At 39.6% G+C, this 15654-nt stretch overlaps 3 protein-coding genes across 5 annotated transcripts; all 3 read left to right on the top strand.

Moving 5' to 3' along the window:
- Positions 1-30: 30 nt before the first annotated feature.
- Positions 31-6709, top strand: LOC137786055 (flap endonuclease GEN homolog 1). Its single transcript, XM_068577694.1, has 13 exons — positions 31-465; positions 575-770; positions 856-1032; positions 1803-1913; positions 2000-2073; positions 2199-2281; positions 2505-2655; positions 3063-3099; positions 3193-3273; positions 3360-3490; positions 3603-3664; positions 4086-4235; positions 4741-6709. Exons 1-13 carry the CDS (start codon positions 305-307, stop codon positions 6105-6107), a joined length of 2781 nt encoding a protein of 926 aa, XP_068433795.1. The 5' UTR covers positions 31-304; the 3' UTR covers positions 6108-6709.
- A 1038-nt stretch (positions 6710-7747) lies between these two features.
- msgn1 (mesogenin 1) lies at positions 7748-8188 on the top strand. Its single transcript, XM_068577650.1, has one exon. The coding sequence runs from the start codon at positions 7769-7771 to the stop codon at positions 8186-8188; it is 420 nt and encodes a 139-aa protein (XP_068433751.1). The 5' UTR covers positions 7748-7768.
- Positions 8189-9025: 837 nt separating this feature from the next.
- si:ch211-51e12.7 (uncharacterized protein LOC336335 homolog) lies at positions 9026-15584 on the top strand. Of its 3 annotated transcripts, none has more exons than XM_068576473.1 (6): positions 9026-9094; positions 10972-11060; positions 11184-11315; positions 11573-11704; positions 11971-12096; positions 14812-15584. In XM_068576473.1, exons 1-6 carry the CDS (start codon positions 9038-9040, stop codon positions 14894-14896), a joined length of 621 nt encoding a protein of 206 aa, XP_068432574.1. In that variant the 5' UTR covers positions 9026-9037; the 3' UTR covers positions 14897-15584. The 3 variants fall into 3 exon arrangements, with proteins under 3 accessions (XP_068432574.1, XP_068432573.1, XP_068432575.1); XM_068576472.1 differs by lacking the exon at positions 14812-15584 and adding an exon at positions 12675-13785; XM_068576474.1 differs by lacking the exon at positions 14812-15584 and adding an exon at positions 12675-13785 and having other exon boundaries at positions 9031-9207.
- Positions 15585-15654: the final 70 nt, after the last annotated feature.

Raw genomic sequence — 15654 nt, 5'->3', positions numbered from 1 at the left:
TACCTTGCTCACGAAATAATTAAGTGAATTGAAATTATAGGTGCTACAATAATGTCAAAAAACCCTCGTGATGACACATTTTCAATTTAAACACCCAATTGACTTTATTTTTTTACATCATGACAATACAATTAGTACAGCAACAAGGCAGCGTAACAAAGAGCTACGCAACGAATTGGAACGGGACCCAATGGCGCCACAGTTTGAACACTTGTCGTTGTTCTGTTGTGTTTGTGTTGTTTAGCGTTCACGTTTTCTACATACGGCCTCGTTTAAATCAACTAAAGAGTCGTTCGGGGCGGATATGGGAGTTCACGACTTGTGGTCCATTGTGGAGCCGGTTCGTGAGTCGGTGCCGCTGTACAGTTTGAGCGGAATGACTCTGGCAGTGGACCTGAGTTTATGGGTGTGCGAGGCCCAGCATGTCCAAGCGATGATGGGGAGAGTTACCAAGCCCCATCTGAGGTAAACGTCACACAGTGCTCTTTAATAGACTCCTCGTTATGTTAGTAACGTTATCTTTTTGTACGTCCGCTGGTCAGCGGTTATCCAAAGACTGTCCTTTTGTGTCCAGGAATTTATTTTTCAGGGCGTCATCCCTCACCCTCATGGGAGTAAAGCTGGTCTTTGTGATGGAAGGAGAAGCCCCTAAACTGAAAGCAGAAACCATGAGCAAGAGGGCAGAAACAAGATATGGAGGATTCAAAAAGGCTTCTGTTTCTAAGACAATGAACACCAACAGAGGGCGCTTTAACGCTGTACTTCGAGAGGTGAGTACAGCTCACTCGCCTGCATTTCAGAGTCCCATAAAAAAACTAATTTGTTTGCACTCTTGTCCTTCTCTAATATCTGCAGTGTGCAGACATGTTGGACTATCTGGGTCTGCCCTGGGTGACGGCTGCTGGGGAGGCGGAGGCCATGTGTGCCTACCTGGACTCACAGGGCCTGGTGGACGGCTGCATCACTAACGATGGAGATGCCTTCTTGTATGGAGCGCAGACTGTCTACAGGAACTTTAACATGAACAGTAAAGTATGTTTGTGAAAGTTTAAAGTCTGGAGAAAGTTTAATGTAATCTCTTATCTCTGGACTGGAGTTTGAGTAAATGTCCTGCAGTGCTCATTCAAAAGGCGTTTTAATTTCTAACTGTTCTGGGGACACTTGGGCACCTGCATTTACTTTCAGAATTATGCTAAAATACAACACAAATTCCCTGTGGATTTCCAGAAGAAAATGCTGTATTCTATGTCTACTTGTGTTCTTAATTGCATCCCTAAGACTCATACATCAATAAGCAATAGGGATTAAGTAGATGACTACTATTTTTTTAAATGTATATTAAGTACTTATTTTTGGTTATGAAGTTAAAGTGTAGCAATTTTAATTCAGCCTGGTACTAACAAAATCTTTAAAAAAAATTGAAATAAATTCAAGTCAAGATCATTAATGCATTTACATTTTTTATCATCAGTATTTTGTTGCATTAATCAAGTAAAATACATTAAAATGAGTACAACTTCAAATGCAATGATAACAGCGAATACATGGTCACTTTTCTCACTTCCATATCCATTTGGCTGCTGTCAAATCGAAGAAGAAACCTAATGAAATAGATTATGGTACCTTATTATCCACATTTAACATTTATTTAGTCAATTACATCAATAAATCATGCACTAATAATGAGAATTATTGTGAGCTGCAGCCCTGCCTTTCATTATAACTGTCTCTATCTGCATGTGCGATTCTTTCTATTCTACTGATGCCTTGATTCTTAAAAGGTTTCTCCCTTTTCTCCCCAGGACCCACAAGTGGACTGTTACAGGACATCCAGGGTCCAAACAGAGGTATGTCTCCCCAGAGAGAATCTAGTTGGTCTGGCCATCCTCCTTGGCTGTGATTATATTCCTAAAGTACGGAGGACATCTTAATCAGAAATTTCTCAAAATCCCCAATATGAATAACTTATGTTAACTGTACAATGTCCTTGTTCCATAAGGGCATCCTAGGTGTTGGTAAAGAGCAAGTGGTGAGGCTTATCCAGATGCTGAAAGGACAAACACTTCTGCAGAGGTAGGAAACGTAGATTATTTTCTTGCTGCTTGATTGTACACTCGCAGTATGTTTTTGTTGCCTCCCATAATCAGTGTGTGTAGTGTTCTGTTTGTGTACTTGTAAGCTGTCTTTGATCACCTCAGGTTTATGCAGTGGAAGGAGGAGAATGCAGGTGTGTTTGAGGGAATAAAGAAGGTTCCTCACTGCAACATATGTCGACATCCTGGTGAGTGTGTGGGGGGGTGGAGTCCCTCAGGAGTCTCACATATGGCTGATCTAAAGCCATTTAAATGTTAAAACATACACATATGTGAGGTATGCGTTCGTCTGAATATGCGTCTGACTTTATACCCAAGTCGTAGTTGTGTGTTGGATTGTTTTTGTTTGTCTACTCGTTCTTCTTTTGTTTTAATAAATGTTAATTCTGTTTAATCCCCTCCCTTTCTCAGGCTCAGCAAAGGCACATGAACGTGGCGGCTGTGTGCTCTGCGACAGTAAACGTTTCTGTCAACCTCAGGACTTCGACTACCAGTGTCCTTGTGACTGGCACCACTACGAACAGGCTCGGCAGGACTTGTCTTTTGAGGCAAATATCAGAAAGTATGTGGCTTTACAAAAATAGCAAACAAAAAAAGGCAAGATACTAAATAGACGATCAAGACTAGTATTATAGTCAAACTATCAAGGATCATTCTCGGTCTGACGGGGGTGAAATAGATTATAATGCTTTAAATTACTTTAATTCAATAAATATCAAAAAGGTAATCAGCATCAGTTTTGCAATTTTTCCGTGAAGGCATATTTTAGCTAAATTGTCCAAAAATGTGAGTTATTTGCAGCAACTCTGATGTGAATATTTTCTAGTTTTATTCAGTGATGGTAAACTTGATATCTTTGGGTTTTGTACTCTCGGTCAACAGGCTTTGAGTTTGTTGTTGTAATAATTTTTAATTATGGTTTCCATGTTCTGTGTAATCTGTTGATTTAGTGTATCATTTATCTTTTAGGAAAACCCTGGCAAGTCAACAGTTCCCTTTCACAGAGGTACAGTGGTTTTTATCTGCAATAGTTTGTTATTCTTCAGTCCTATAATAATCTTCACAACATGGTTTTTAACACTTTAATTGCATTTTGCAGATCATTCATGAGTTTCTAATTTCAAAGGATAAGCCTGTGTCACATTTTAAGAGGAGACAACCAAACATTCTCTTGATGCAGGTAATGGATTTATTCATTTATATGACTTGTTCAGTAAATTATTTGTATTTTTAAGTTAGTTGCATGTTAAAATTTGTGTTTTTCAGAAATTTGCCAATGACAAGATGGAGTGGCCAAAGCATTACACCAGTGAAAAGGTTTTAGTCCTGATGACCTATGCAGAGTTGATGAACAGAAAATATGGAAGAGAAATGTCCTCCCAAATCAAGCCCCTCAGGTAGTTTTAACAACAACAACAACAACAACAGTGTTGCTTGAGTGGCATTGTTGTAGTAAAAACGTTATTTCAGTGCAATCATAACACAGAACAATGCATTTTCCTTCGAAAGAATATTGAAACCAAGGGTGAGGAATGCCGTCGCTTGCTTTGAGGTCATCTGGAGCGCACCAGGTCGGTATAAATCCCATGAACATTTATTGCTGTCTTCTTTTTCTCATATTAGAAGATTGTGATATTTTAGTAAACCTCCCCTCGGATGAGTGACACCGGGTTGTCTGTTAGTGACTTGCTGTGAGGTTGGGTTCAGAGGTGACAGATCAGTTACAACAGCCACAAGGTGCTAAACTGGCTTCCTGCAGGCTGGGAAACCTGTCATATCAAAGTCCCCTTCACTAACAAGCCCGCTTGACATGACCGGCCTGAGAAACTCTCAATCAGCTTGTTTAGTTTGATGTTCCTCATTTCATGTATTGTAGGATTTAAAATTAATACTGAAATTATTACATAATTGACTTAAATGTGTATTTTACATTAATGAGTGTACATTTTAAAATAACAATACTCAAAATCATTATTTTCTTATTTTCTCCAGAACATTACGTGTTTCCTGACGATCGGCCTGCAGAGGATCGACATGAAGTGAGGACGGTGGAGGAAGAGTCTCTCTTCCGTGTGGCCTACCCAGAGGTGGTGGAAAGCTACCTGAGAGACAAAGCTCTGGCCGATGAGAACAAGACCAAGAGTAAGATAATCACTTCTTAATCACTCGTTTTCACTTGCATGCAAAATGCATATTAGCACTTAAACATACAACATTCAGTGCCGTGTGCTTTTAATATTTATATAATTTTTAAATGATCCACGTCAACGGGAGCCCCACACACACACAGACTTGACGAGCTCCTGATCAAAGGCACCTGGTACTTTAATTTGTTTTTCAAGGCCGTCTATTGCAGCAGCTATGACACCTGAAAATGTAGTTTGGCAGCTCGGCTGGTTCACACCAAAGGCTTTGATGCAGCCGAGAGGTGTCTGCCTCACAGGCCTCGCTGTCACTTTATGCAGGTTGTATCCCGCTCCCCCGGTCACGACTGGGGGAGAGCTTCACTTCCTAATGCGTAGAAAAAATCCTTTTACACTAAAGAGATATCAGAGTGAATATGTCCTCAGTCGCCTTTCACTGATTCAAAATGCATTTTAAATCTTTTAATTGTTCACTGACATCCAGTCTTAATCTTTTTTTACAGAGAAAAAGCCAAAAAGTAAAAAGGAGAAGCCATCTGAGGTCTCCAATGATATTTCGGACCTCTTGGCCCAGATGACCCTTCAGAGTTCCTCCAACACAAACACACAAACGCTGATCCATGCGATTTCAAACACAGATGAACCAGAAGTGGTGGTTTTGGACACTCCGGTCAACTATAAAAAGAACTTGAAGTCAAAAGAAGACGACAGCAGTCTCAGCGATTGCCCCGGCACTCCTCTGCCTCGGACCGAATCAGAGGCTGCTGATTTACTGTCTGTCTCCGCTGTTGTCGGCGCGCTCCACCTGAGTGATATTGACTGGGATGCTTTGTCCTTCACATCCTCTCCAACTCAACAATCACCTACAAATCACAACACTGAACACAAACTGAGCAAAACCCCAGACGGTAATGTCAGGGAAACAGAGGCTGAAGACACAAAGCAGAAAACCTCGGGTGATATCAAAGAAGCCGACTCCAGATCTGCTCCGGAGTTGTGCTACATAGACTGTCCTCTGAGGGACAGGCTGCTCATGAGGAACACGGCGAAGGTAATGAACCAGATGGAGGCACGCAATGACGTGGTCTCAAAACAACTGAACTACAAGTTGGCCTCTTTCAAACGCATTTCTTCTCAAACCTCAAAACCAAATGACCAGATCCCTAGTAAAGGTAGTAGTGAGTTATCAGGAAGGGAATCTGCTGTTGACAAAAAAGAGCCACTTACTGACAGAAGGCATTGCGCAACAAGTAAAGGAGAAACAAAAATGTACAGCTCAAAACATCAGTTGGTGCCTGTAGCTCAGGTTAAGACAAAGGACAAATGTACCGGCTCCCAAAAGCCTCCTGTGAAATATAAATTTGTCCAAAAAGCCATTTCATCATTTGTCGTCGCACCACTAAGGAGCCACTCTGACCCAGGGCAACATGAGGACCGGAAGGTGCCACAGGCTGCCAAGAAGAGCGTGTGCATGAGCATGTGTTCATCAAGCGAGGAAAGTGACGCAGAAAACCAGCAGTCTGGACCTCAAAGAAAAACTCAAATCAAGCCCATGAACAAGATCAAGGACGGCTTCCTCTCAGACTTCCCCTTGAAACCTAAAAAAGTCAAACCAACTGCAAACAGATCTCACGCTGTTCAGTTACCACGACTTAAACCTCAGAGCTGCAGTGCAGATATCGACGTAAACCGTATACCGTTATCAGCTAAAAGCAGATGCCAGGATGTCTCACCAGCTGACGTGGATGGTGGCGTGTTCCTTCAGACTCCATCATCACCTGTCACTGTGTTAGACAGCGATGACTCTGCTATTTTTAGTGAGAGTCCATTGCCACTGGCAGAGAGACTGAGGCTGAAGTTCCTGAAGTGAGCAGTGACGATAACAGGATGATGGACGAGAACATGTACACTGTGATGTGTTTAATCTGAATGTTTATTCTTAACCTTTGAAATGGAGGTTGACTAAAAAAAGTCTTATCTCAATGTCTACTTTTTACAGACTGCAACAGTTAGTCCAGTTGTCAGTTTACGGAAAATTAATTGGCAACTCTTTCGATAATCCGATAATCGTTAGTTTTTTTATGGTTTCAGCTTCTCAAATATGACAATATGCTGCTTTTCTTTGTCTTAACTGTATAATAACTGGTATATCTTTGGGTTTTTGACTTCTAATCAGACGAGAAAAAACAATTGTTGAAATCAAATTAAATTGTGAAGAATTATCAAGAAAATAATCAAGAAAAACACAACCTGTCACTTTAATTAAATGGATCTGTTTCTGTTAAACAATTGTAAGTGTTACTTTATGATTATTAGGGATATGTGGTTTGAAAGCTCCATAAAATGCACAAAATGGGACCTTGGCTCAAACCTTTTCACATTATTTCATTGAAGCTGTGCCTTTAGATTGTATACAATGCTCTGCTTGTATTGAGAAGCTCGACTGATTGTTTTGCCAATGACCAAATAATGAAATTGTTACAATAAATATTATTCTCTCACCAAAGTTTGCCATTCATCTGATCCTAAAGGGAACCGTTTATGTAAAATGGGGTAAAAGGTTTTCATGTTGTACCATGTAACGACACCACATGTGCTTTTTTCCTGTTTGACAAGCTATAACGCACTCCACATAGAGGGACACAGAGGACGCTGAGCCGTCAGTTTTACAACCTTCCAGTGTTGCTCCCCTTGATCATGAGTGAGGCCTTGCACACCTTTTCAGACATGAAAGGTCTGGCAGCAGCTTGGGGACAGCTGCATCCTCTACCCGAATAACAACAATAAGTGCAGGAAAATAGAACAATTTGTCAGGATGACTTTGTCTCCTAAAGTTTATTGAGTTATGTCATTTTTGTGTGTGAAGAAACAAGAAAAAACTGCATTGGAAATAAGTAACATCACTCCAGGTGTACATTTAAAGGTAAAATAATGTCAGGATTCAGTAGAGAACAGACAAATATTAAATAATTTGGTCTTGAATCACACTGTGACAATAATTGGTGCTTATTCTGTACATTTTGTGCTCTGGTATATGTTAAACAACTATACTCACGATTAGTTGAAACTTATTGATTTCTTTATTTATTTTTTGGTTTATCTCCCAGACTAGAGACACAAGCAGGCCTGACTTACCAGAGAGGTGTGAAGCTCTCAGGTGAAACAGCATGCCCTCCTGCCTTCATTAGACAGATCACATCAAACTGGTAATTGTCGTCATGCAGACTTTAAAGAGTTATTTCCCACGAAAGGAATCTAATTATTTTTCTTTCTATCACATTATTCGTCTATTTAGCCTTATTCACACCACAGTGATAACGAACGACGTCCTTCTAGAAGGTCGCATTTTGGCACTTGTGGTTTTCTTTGAACTTTTTTTCGCCTGAGCTGTGAACCCATAAACCTCCGGAGATCTGCTTCTATATAAAAACGCGTTGGCCAAAATCACCTTCACAGAATTTGCCTGTCATTCACCCCGAATGTCACCCGCGCCACCACGCGATCGTCTGGGAGTCTCGGGATATTTCTAACATGGACCTGGACGTTGTCGCCGCCAAAATGCTGTCTGAGTGGGAGACTTTTGGAGACGATCAGGACTCGCTTCAGTCCACCTCACCGGAGTCCTCGATAGACTCCATGTGCTCTTCGCCGGAGATGAGCTACTCCAACGGGAACCAGGAGATGAAGGACTTCCCTTTCGGCTTCACGGGACGGAGGGCTACCCCAACGGCGCAGAGGCTGGGCAAGCCCAAGATGTCCACCAAAAGACGCATGAAGGCCAGCGAGAGAGAGAAGATGCGGATGAGAAGTCTCGCAGAGGCTTTGCACCATCTCCGTGACTACCTGCCGCCAGACTACAGCAAGAGAGGCCAACCCCTGACCAAGATACAAACCCTCAAATACACAATTGAATACATCAAAAAGCTTTCAGACATCCTGGGCCGCGCGTAATGGACACACATTGGACTTTTTACGCATCAGGTTTACTCTCATCTGGAAATTTAAGAGAGAGAGAGAGAGAGAGAGAGAGAGAGAGAGAGAGAGAGAGAGAGAGAGAGAGAGAGAGAGAGGGGGGGGGGTTATATTTGATGAGAAATACAACATTTTGAGATAACTTAATCATTTGATTTTATTAAATATGTCCTTTGTTTGCCGTTTTCTTGATGTAAATATTGTTTAGCGGGCACTTGGCAATTATGTTATGTCCCATATGAGGCGGCCTTTGTTGGAGTTATGAATTCAGTGTTTTGAAAACTAGTGTGCTGTTTGTTGATGTGTATATGTTTTTCTGATAGTATCTTAAGGGATTTGAAAAATAATTTGACTGATGTCTTTTTACAGCCCATATGCTTGTGTTAACAGAGAACTTAGAGACACCTATTGTATTTTGTTTCTGTGTGTTTCAGAATAAAGTAATGTTAGCTGCATGATGTATCAATGTTGTGTTGTGTATGAAAAGCTAATAAATGATTAGTCTTCTGCTATCGTGTTACTGTAAAATATATGTTATAACAAGTTTACTGTGGATGTGACACACAGTTGAGGTTACATAAATAGTTCAAACTTAAACATCCACATTTTTTTGTGATTTGTGTTTAACTTCTTGCCGAGTTAATTAATTAACCTTCTTTAGTGGTACAATTGATTAGAACGGACGTCAACCGATTCCTCCAATCAGATTGTCAAAACAGCAAACCCAGGCTGATTGAGAACAGCAAGTAGCCAATCAGACACCAGCATTCCTCCCGGTGGGCGTTACCCCCCGTAATGTTTTTCTCGCAAAGAAATCTCAGACTCGGGATGTTGTCTTGTCTGACGAAGCCGCCATCTCAAACCGCAAAAGAGCTGCAGAAAGGGGTTTGGAATTTTTGTACAATTTACATTTTTATATTATATATTTTTTATTTGTATTTGCTAGCAGGAGAATTGTAATACTTTTAAAATCTACTTCGCTTCCATCATCAACCGAAGTAAGTCCCTTCACCGGAGCACCGACGCGTTTGTAAACCACAGGAACGCCCCTTTTATACACGACTAATTAATGCCTGACTTTACGGTTATTTATGTCGTATTTTCAATTAGGAAAGTGTCTGTTCAAACGTCAAATGAATACTATTGACAACGAATCAACAATTTAACACGATATCAAAATGTCAAATCAGCGTTGCGATATTTACGTCAGGAAATAGATAGGGCCCTTCTAGCCCTTTGCCAGTCGTGCTCAACATTAGCTCCAGCAGAGACTTCAAGTGTTTCTCTGATGGTCCAAGCCCAATGTTTCAGAGCTCGCATGGCTGCACCCGCCTCTCGGGATCAGGATAACATGTTTCCATGACGCTCGACGTGCCTTTGGCTCTGCAAGCTTATTTACTTTAAACACACACTGTAATAATGTAGCGTTATGTGTGCGTGACCGTCCACCATGGCACGGTTACTGTCACTACAGCTTCTTGTCTATGATTGATGATATACATAGATATACAGGTACTGTTTAAGATATATGCATATAAATATATACATGGGATGCACAAAACATTATAAACTACATTTGGTCAAATTAAACATAAAAATCAGGGCTACAGTAATATAAAATCCCAATGAACAACCTCTTAAACACAACTCGAACAATAAATAAGATTAGGGTTAGGGCTTCAAGGGTTACGATATATGCATATAAAGATATAAATGGGATGCATAAAACATTATAAACTATTCAGTCCAGCGAGATACAATTCGACAACACCACAAACAGCATACACAATATCCTGAAGTGTAGTTAACCTTCATGAAGGGATGATTAATTGCACTGCTCTGTTTTCAGACTTTATTTAAGCTAGGTGCTCCTTTGTAAACTGGTCTTGAATGTACATACAGTTAAGCTTTTAAAAATCACTCAAAATATACAAATTCCCAAAATAAGTGGCAGTTACATGCTTAATGTCCTTCCCCCTAAATCACAAAAGTCTGCTCTCCACATTCCACTGTATAGCAGCGTCACAGATGCTGCATTTCACAGTAGTGATCCGGGCTTAAGGACTATTAATAATTTTCCCGTTATCAGCTCTGACTTACAGTTGTCTGGTCCATTCTTAACTTACAACCTTGTCACCTGCTTCTCTGTGAGAAATGCACGGTCTAATGTGTGATGGTGCAATGCACGGCATGCAACACTGAGGTTTCATGTTTCCAAAATCAGCTGAGGGACATTTTTGCAGCTTTTAAGTCACATTGTAGACACAAGCCTACCTAAATATGTTTGTTAGTGAGTGATATTATACAAAACTATCTCATACAACAAGAGTAGCGGCAGAAATGCAAAATGTGTTAAAGGTGGCTGTGTATCACAGTGCAATCAGGTTAATGCCAGTGTTCAGAATATCAAATTAAGTTGCAAAGATTCAAGTCTTTGTCGAAGGATTTACTGATGAAGGATTTTTTTTTCTTCATATTGGATAAATCTTTTGGATGAAGGCTCTCATTTTTGCCTGCTTGACCTTATAGCTGCAGGGAAGCTACTATTTCTGTATGAAATCTCTTTTCAAATGGTGAAATGCCCAATGTTTTCCTTTGTGTAGTTGGTAAATGTAAAAAAAAGTTTCTGCATGTCAAAATCTTTATCATTTCAGGGTAGTGTATGTATTTCATGGTCAGTGTGGGAAATATGAGAATATTTTTTATTTCATACAAATTAGAATAATTCATTGAAATATCATTATTGACCTGAAATATTTCAGATGGATGGAGACACAGAAGAAAAGGTGACAGAAACTTCCAAAAATTCCAAGGAAGAATCTCAGAAACCCTTAATGGACAACAAATTTAGGTCAGTCTTATGATTCTTAACAGCCTGATACTGTATTTACGGATTCATATGTTTGTTTGTCTTTTGCCTGTAGTTGACTGAACAGCCGTTTTCCTCTTTTTTTTTATTTTTTACATTTTTTAGGGGTCATGGCTTTAAAAGCCGTGGTCGAGGGGGTCGGATAGGTCGAGGCGGCATGCTGAAAGGCTTTGAGCCACCTGGATATGGGAGGGGTCGAGCAAAAGAGGGAGCCCTGAATGGATTCGCACCCATGAGGTAAAGACGTGAATTGTACATGATATGAAGTATACATTTTCAAATTTTGCTGTAATTATTTGTTTAGAATGCAAACAAATAGTGTGGTTTTAAATAATTTGAGGGAAATGTATTTGAGTTTTTAAAAAAATGGTTTGAGATCATAAATTATGTTTCCACCAAAATATAAACAAATACTCTTTGATACGTGCTGTCTTTAAGAATGACATGCTTCACATTTTAACGGGTAAATTGAACTTCCTGCCCTTCCCTCGCAGAGGAATGAGGAGGATGCGACCCTATCCAGACCCCAGAGGTCATCGAGGTAGGGGTGGAATAATGGGCATGGGCCCTCCTCCTCCCCCACTACCACCCATGCATCTCAGAGGCCCCTTCCCACCCATGCATAGGTGACCACTTCACACACAATCATATGCACAGACAGCCATAGCAGCCAAATTAACTTGATAAAAGGTTGTTTATCTAAGATTTCAGAACGATCCTCCGGATTCTCGTACTGTAAACTGAGTAACTCGACATTTGAGCCATACTTTGCAGCAATTAATCTCTTCACTGTTGACTTTTTCAATCACCAGCCCTGAATGAGTAGATCTGTGTTGTCACTCAACTGATCCTGCATTTGCATCAACACAAGCTTGTTTCTCTCTGTCTCTAGGCATGGACCTCATCCACCTCCTCCTCCAGGTCATCCTGGTTTCAGAGGGCGTCCACCACACCCTCGAGGTCACGGAATGCTGCCCCCTGGACCTCCACGCCACTTCCACCCCCGCAGCCCAAGAGGGTAAGGGTTTGAATATTACTATCACGCTCAAGCTTTGCAAGTTACAATTCTTGGCTCTTTTCATGTATGCTTTTTAGCAGCGCTAAATAGATTTAAAACACCCCTGATGAGTGTTTGAGACATGCTGACTACAGTTACATTCCTTTTTACTTTGTAAAGCAAATATGCAGCCAAAAGACTGAAGGTTCTGAACACACAGTCATTTCTGTCCCTTTTTCTCTTGTGCTTCACTTTAGCTTACTTTATTTCACCTTAAACTGTGCTATAAGTATCACATTTTCTTTGTCGTTTGTCTATCAAATAAAATCAATTATATATCCGTTTGTCCAACTAATGTTTCTTACTACAACAATTAACTAATAATGTTAAAGTAGTTTGTAAATTTGAACCAAACTCTCGAACAGTGCATAGAAGAATGGCATTGGGAAAGACACTACACTGTATGTTTGTTAGGGACACAGTAACTGAAATGGGACGACATCCCTAACAGAAGTAGTTCAGTTGGCTGCTCTTATCAGAGTGTGCCCCCTAGTGGCCAAAGCCAAGTATCCAATGTGTGATTTTATCCTTTTACACAGCTACCACAATGGACCAGTCTCTCCTCCTCCTCACCCTCCACCTGGCAGAGGCCAGAGGTGGCCAGGCCCCCCTGGTGGCCGACGCTTTTAACACAGCCAGCCCTAAAAACAATAACCAAACACTTGATAATGTAGAAGGGGCCCGAGGTGGTGCAGTAAATTAAACGCCCCTTAAATATGTGTTACACAAAGTATCTGAGTAGCTTCATGACATACTCTGTGGCCAAATGTCTGCTTATTGATATTGTCTACTGGCAAAGAAATAATGTGAAAATGGCTAATGACAACTTAAAATGCCTCACAACTTTAACAATGTAAAGGCATTCTGTTACCTTTGTGAAATATATACTGTTGGTACAGTGTTGAGAGAAAACTGTTTAAAAACAGGTTTGAAGCCGCTGTTCTCAAAGGGAGGAACATTATTGTCAAAGTTCATTAAATGTTCTGTGGTTCTTGTTATAGTCACCCTGTGAGCCTTGAGACGTTTTCCTAAATCGTGATAAAGAATATGGGTGACACTGTATATTTTAAGGTGGGGAAAGATGTGTGAATTAAATTAAGGAAATCTTGCATAACAGCGTTCGAGCACAGCTGTTAACCAGCGTCACTCTCCCACCTTCCCTTTTGTTACATAGAAATAGTATTATATACGTATATGTAGTATAACCTCGCTAAGCCGTGCAGTAGTTATTGTTTAACACTGACAAATTTTTCAAGAAGAGTATTCCGATTGTTAAGTATTTATAAGTATTTAATTTCCTATTTTCAACGTTAATGTGCAGTTATTTTATGTTATCAGTATTGCTGGTTGGAACATTCGTGTTTGTCTTCAGCAATTTATCTTGAAATGGAAAAATGGAATAGGCATAAAAATGAATAGTATATTTAAATAGCTTTCTCGTAGATTTTATAAAGTAAATTCCATTTGTATTTGCTTAAGTTGAGGACAAGAAGTTACTCTTTACTGTGTCTAGTTTTTTAAGTGTCATGAATACTCTGTTCACTGTAATTAACATAACTCTTGTGAACCTGTGAATGTGTTTGATGAAAACCGTCAAGACATATAACCTAGTAGTGGGAAGAAAAATAATAAAAGTAAAAATAAACTCTACTTTTCTTTATTTGTTTATTCGCAAACAAGTCTGAGTTTTTTTTAACAACATATTTATAACATATGGGAGAGAATGAGATGTCAAAACCAGAACTGTGCACAGAGGTACAGTAACAGTGTTTCATATTTGAAAGTAAACAAGAGCCCTTAATGAATGTAATATACAGCTTCTTGGCAGCTGGAACTTACTGCAAATAAGAAAAGACTTTTCACTTTGAGACACTATAAAATGAACTTTGCTCACTATAGTGTTTTACCATTCATGTTAACGTATTCATTTTACTGGAGGACTTGGAGCCGCTCGACTTCAAAAGTCTTGAAATGCTTTTGACTAAACTTCAGTTCAAATTAGTGGTAGCATGTCTAAAAGGAGGACATCATCTCAAGTATAAACACTGATATGACTCAGGACTTATTTTGTTGCTATAATAACATATTTCCAGTAGTTTAATATTCGTATAATATCTCATTTCTCTGATATTCCTGGAAGGTTTTATAAAAATATAATGTGCCATGCTGCGTATGTATGTGCATATATCTTTATAGCAAAGATGTAGTAACACGTTATCAAATGAATGATGTCACAGGACATTGAATAAAGTGGACAGCAATAAATATGTTGAGTTCCTCATGTTTTGCAAACTTTGCAAATGCATTTTGCTCTTATTCCATAATGTGCTAATTTAGGCTTTATTACTTTTTAAAAAGTTGGAACAAAACCAGCAATATGAAGATGCATTTATTTATAGTACTTAATGTTATCAAGGATTTTTCATAATTTCTGGATGACAGAAAATGTTGTTCTCTAAACCACTCAGAATACCTCAGGTTTATTTTTTATCACACAGCTGGTGTGATTAATAAATTAGTTATTGACATGCGTTGCCCCCTCCTTCTCTTCTGTCTTGTCTTTTTCCATCTCTTCAGCATTTTGAATATATTTTGCTGCCTCTACCGTCTCTTCCGTCCCTTCTCGTTTCTCCCTTTGGTTGATTATAACAGACTGACTGTTATTGTCTCCTGAAGGGGGGCACACAGTACAGGTAACCTCCCGGGCCCCAGGAAGCCTGGCCCTTCCTCACATCTCTCCCCTCCTTCATCAGCAGTGTGACACTTGAGGTCCGGCACTTCCCTGGAACAGGTGAGTCTCCTCTCCTCCCTCTCTGATGCCTGGAGATTATCTCTTTCAGGGTGGAATTTGAAACGATGACAGAAGTCAGTAATTTTTTTTGATTCATAATGGCAATTTATTAATGCGCCAATATGTAAAAATACTGAATAATAAAAATGGTTGCATAGACTTATTTTAATAAGTCTAGTTGCATCTTAGTCAAGTATGAATCTGAATTTCAAAATGTGTTTCAAAACCGGTAGTATCTAAACAAAACCAGATGCAAATGTACTTAAGTCAGGTTTAGAAATGTGGAAGGGTAATTACTGACTTGGTTAAGTGTTAACAAAACCTTTATAACCATGCAAGGAGCATCAAGTAACTGATAATAACGTAAGACAGCCAGAATCCGTGCAGCCATACCGCCAGATCTCTCCAAATATGACTCTTATAATGGTATTTGTGTTGAATAGCTGCTGAAAAGAAAAAGCTCCTCGCTAGTTTACTTAGTGGTGATGACATATTGCAAGATTTGATTTATGTCTGAGTGTCCTCTCCGTATGATTGCTCATTTTAATGCAGAAAGAGAGGGCCTAGAAAAGTGTCTGCCTAAATATGAGGACTTTTACCAGGAAGTCACAGTCAAGTATTCCATGTGGTTTGCACCGTTTGTCTCAAAGATTTTTAAATACTAATAAAAAAAAATACAAAAGAAATGTCTTGTGTTCGTGTCTTGTGTCCAACAGAATAACTAATTA

This window comes from Clinocottus analis, unplaced genomic scaffold, assembly GCF_023055335.1.
Source record: "Clinocottus analis isolate CAN_PGR_092001 unplaced genomic scaffold, fCliAna1.0.p SCAF_15, whole genome shotgun sequence".
Lineage (NCBI taxonomy): Eukaryota > Metazoa > Chordata > Actinopteri > Perciformes > Cottidae > Clinocottus > Clinocottus analis.
The sequence above is the reverse complement of the archived record's forward strand: the minus strand, read 5'-3'. Positions and strand labels throughout refer to the sequence as shown.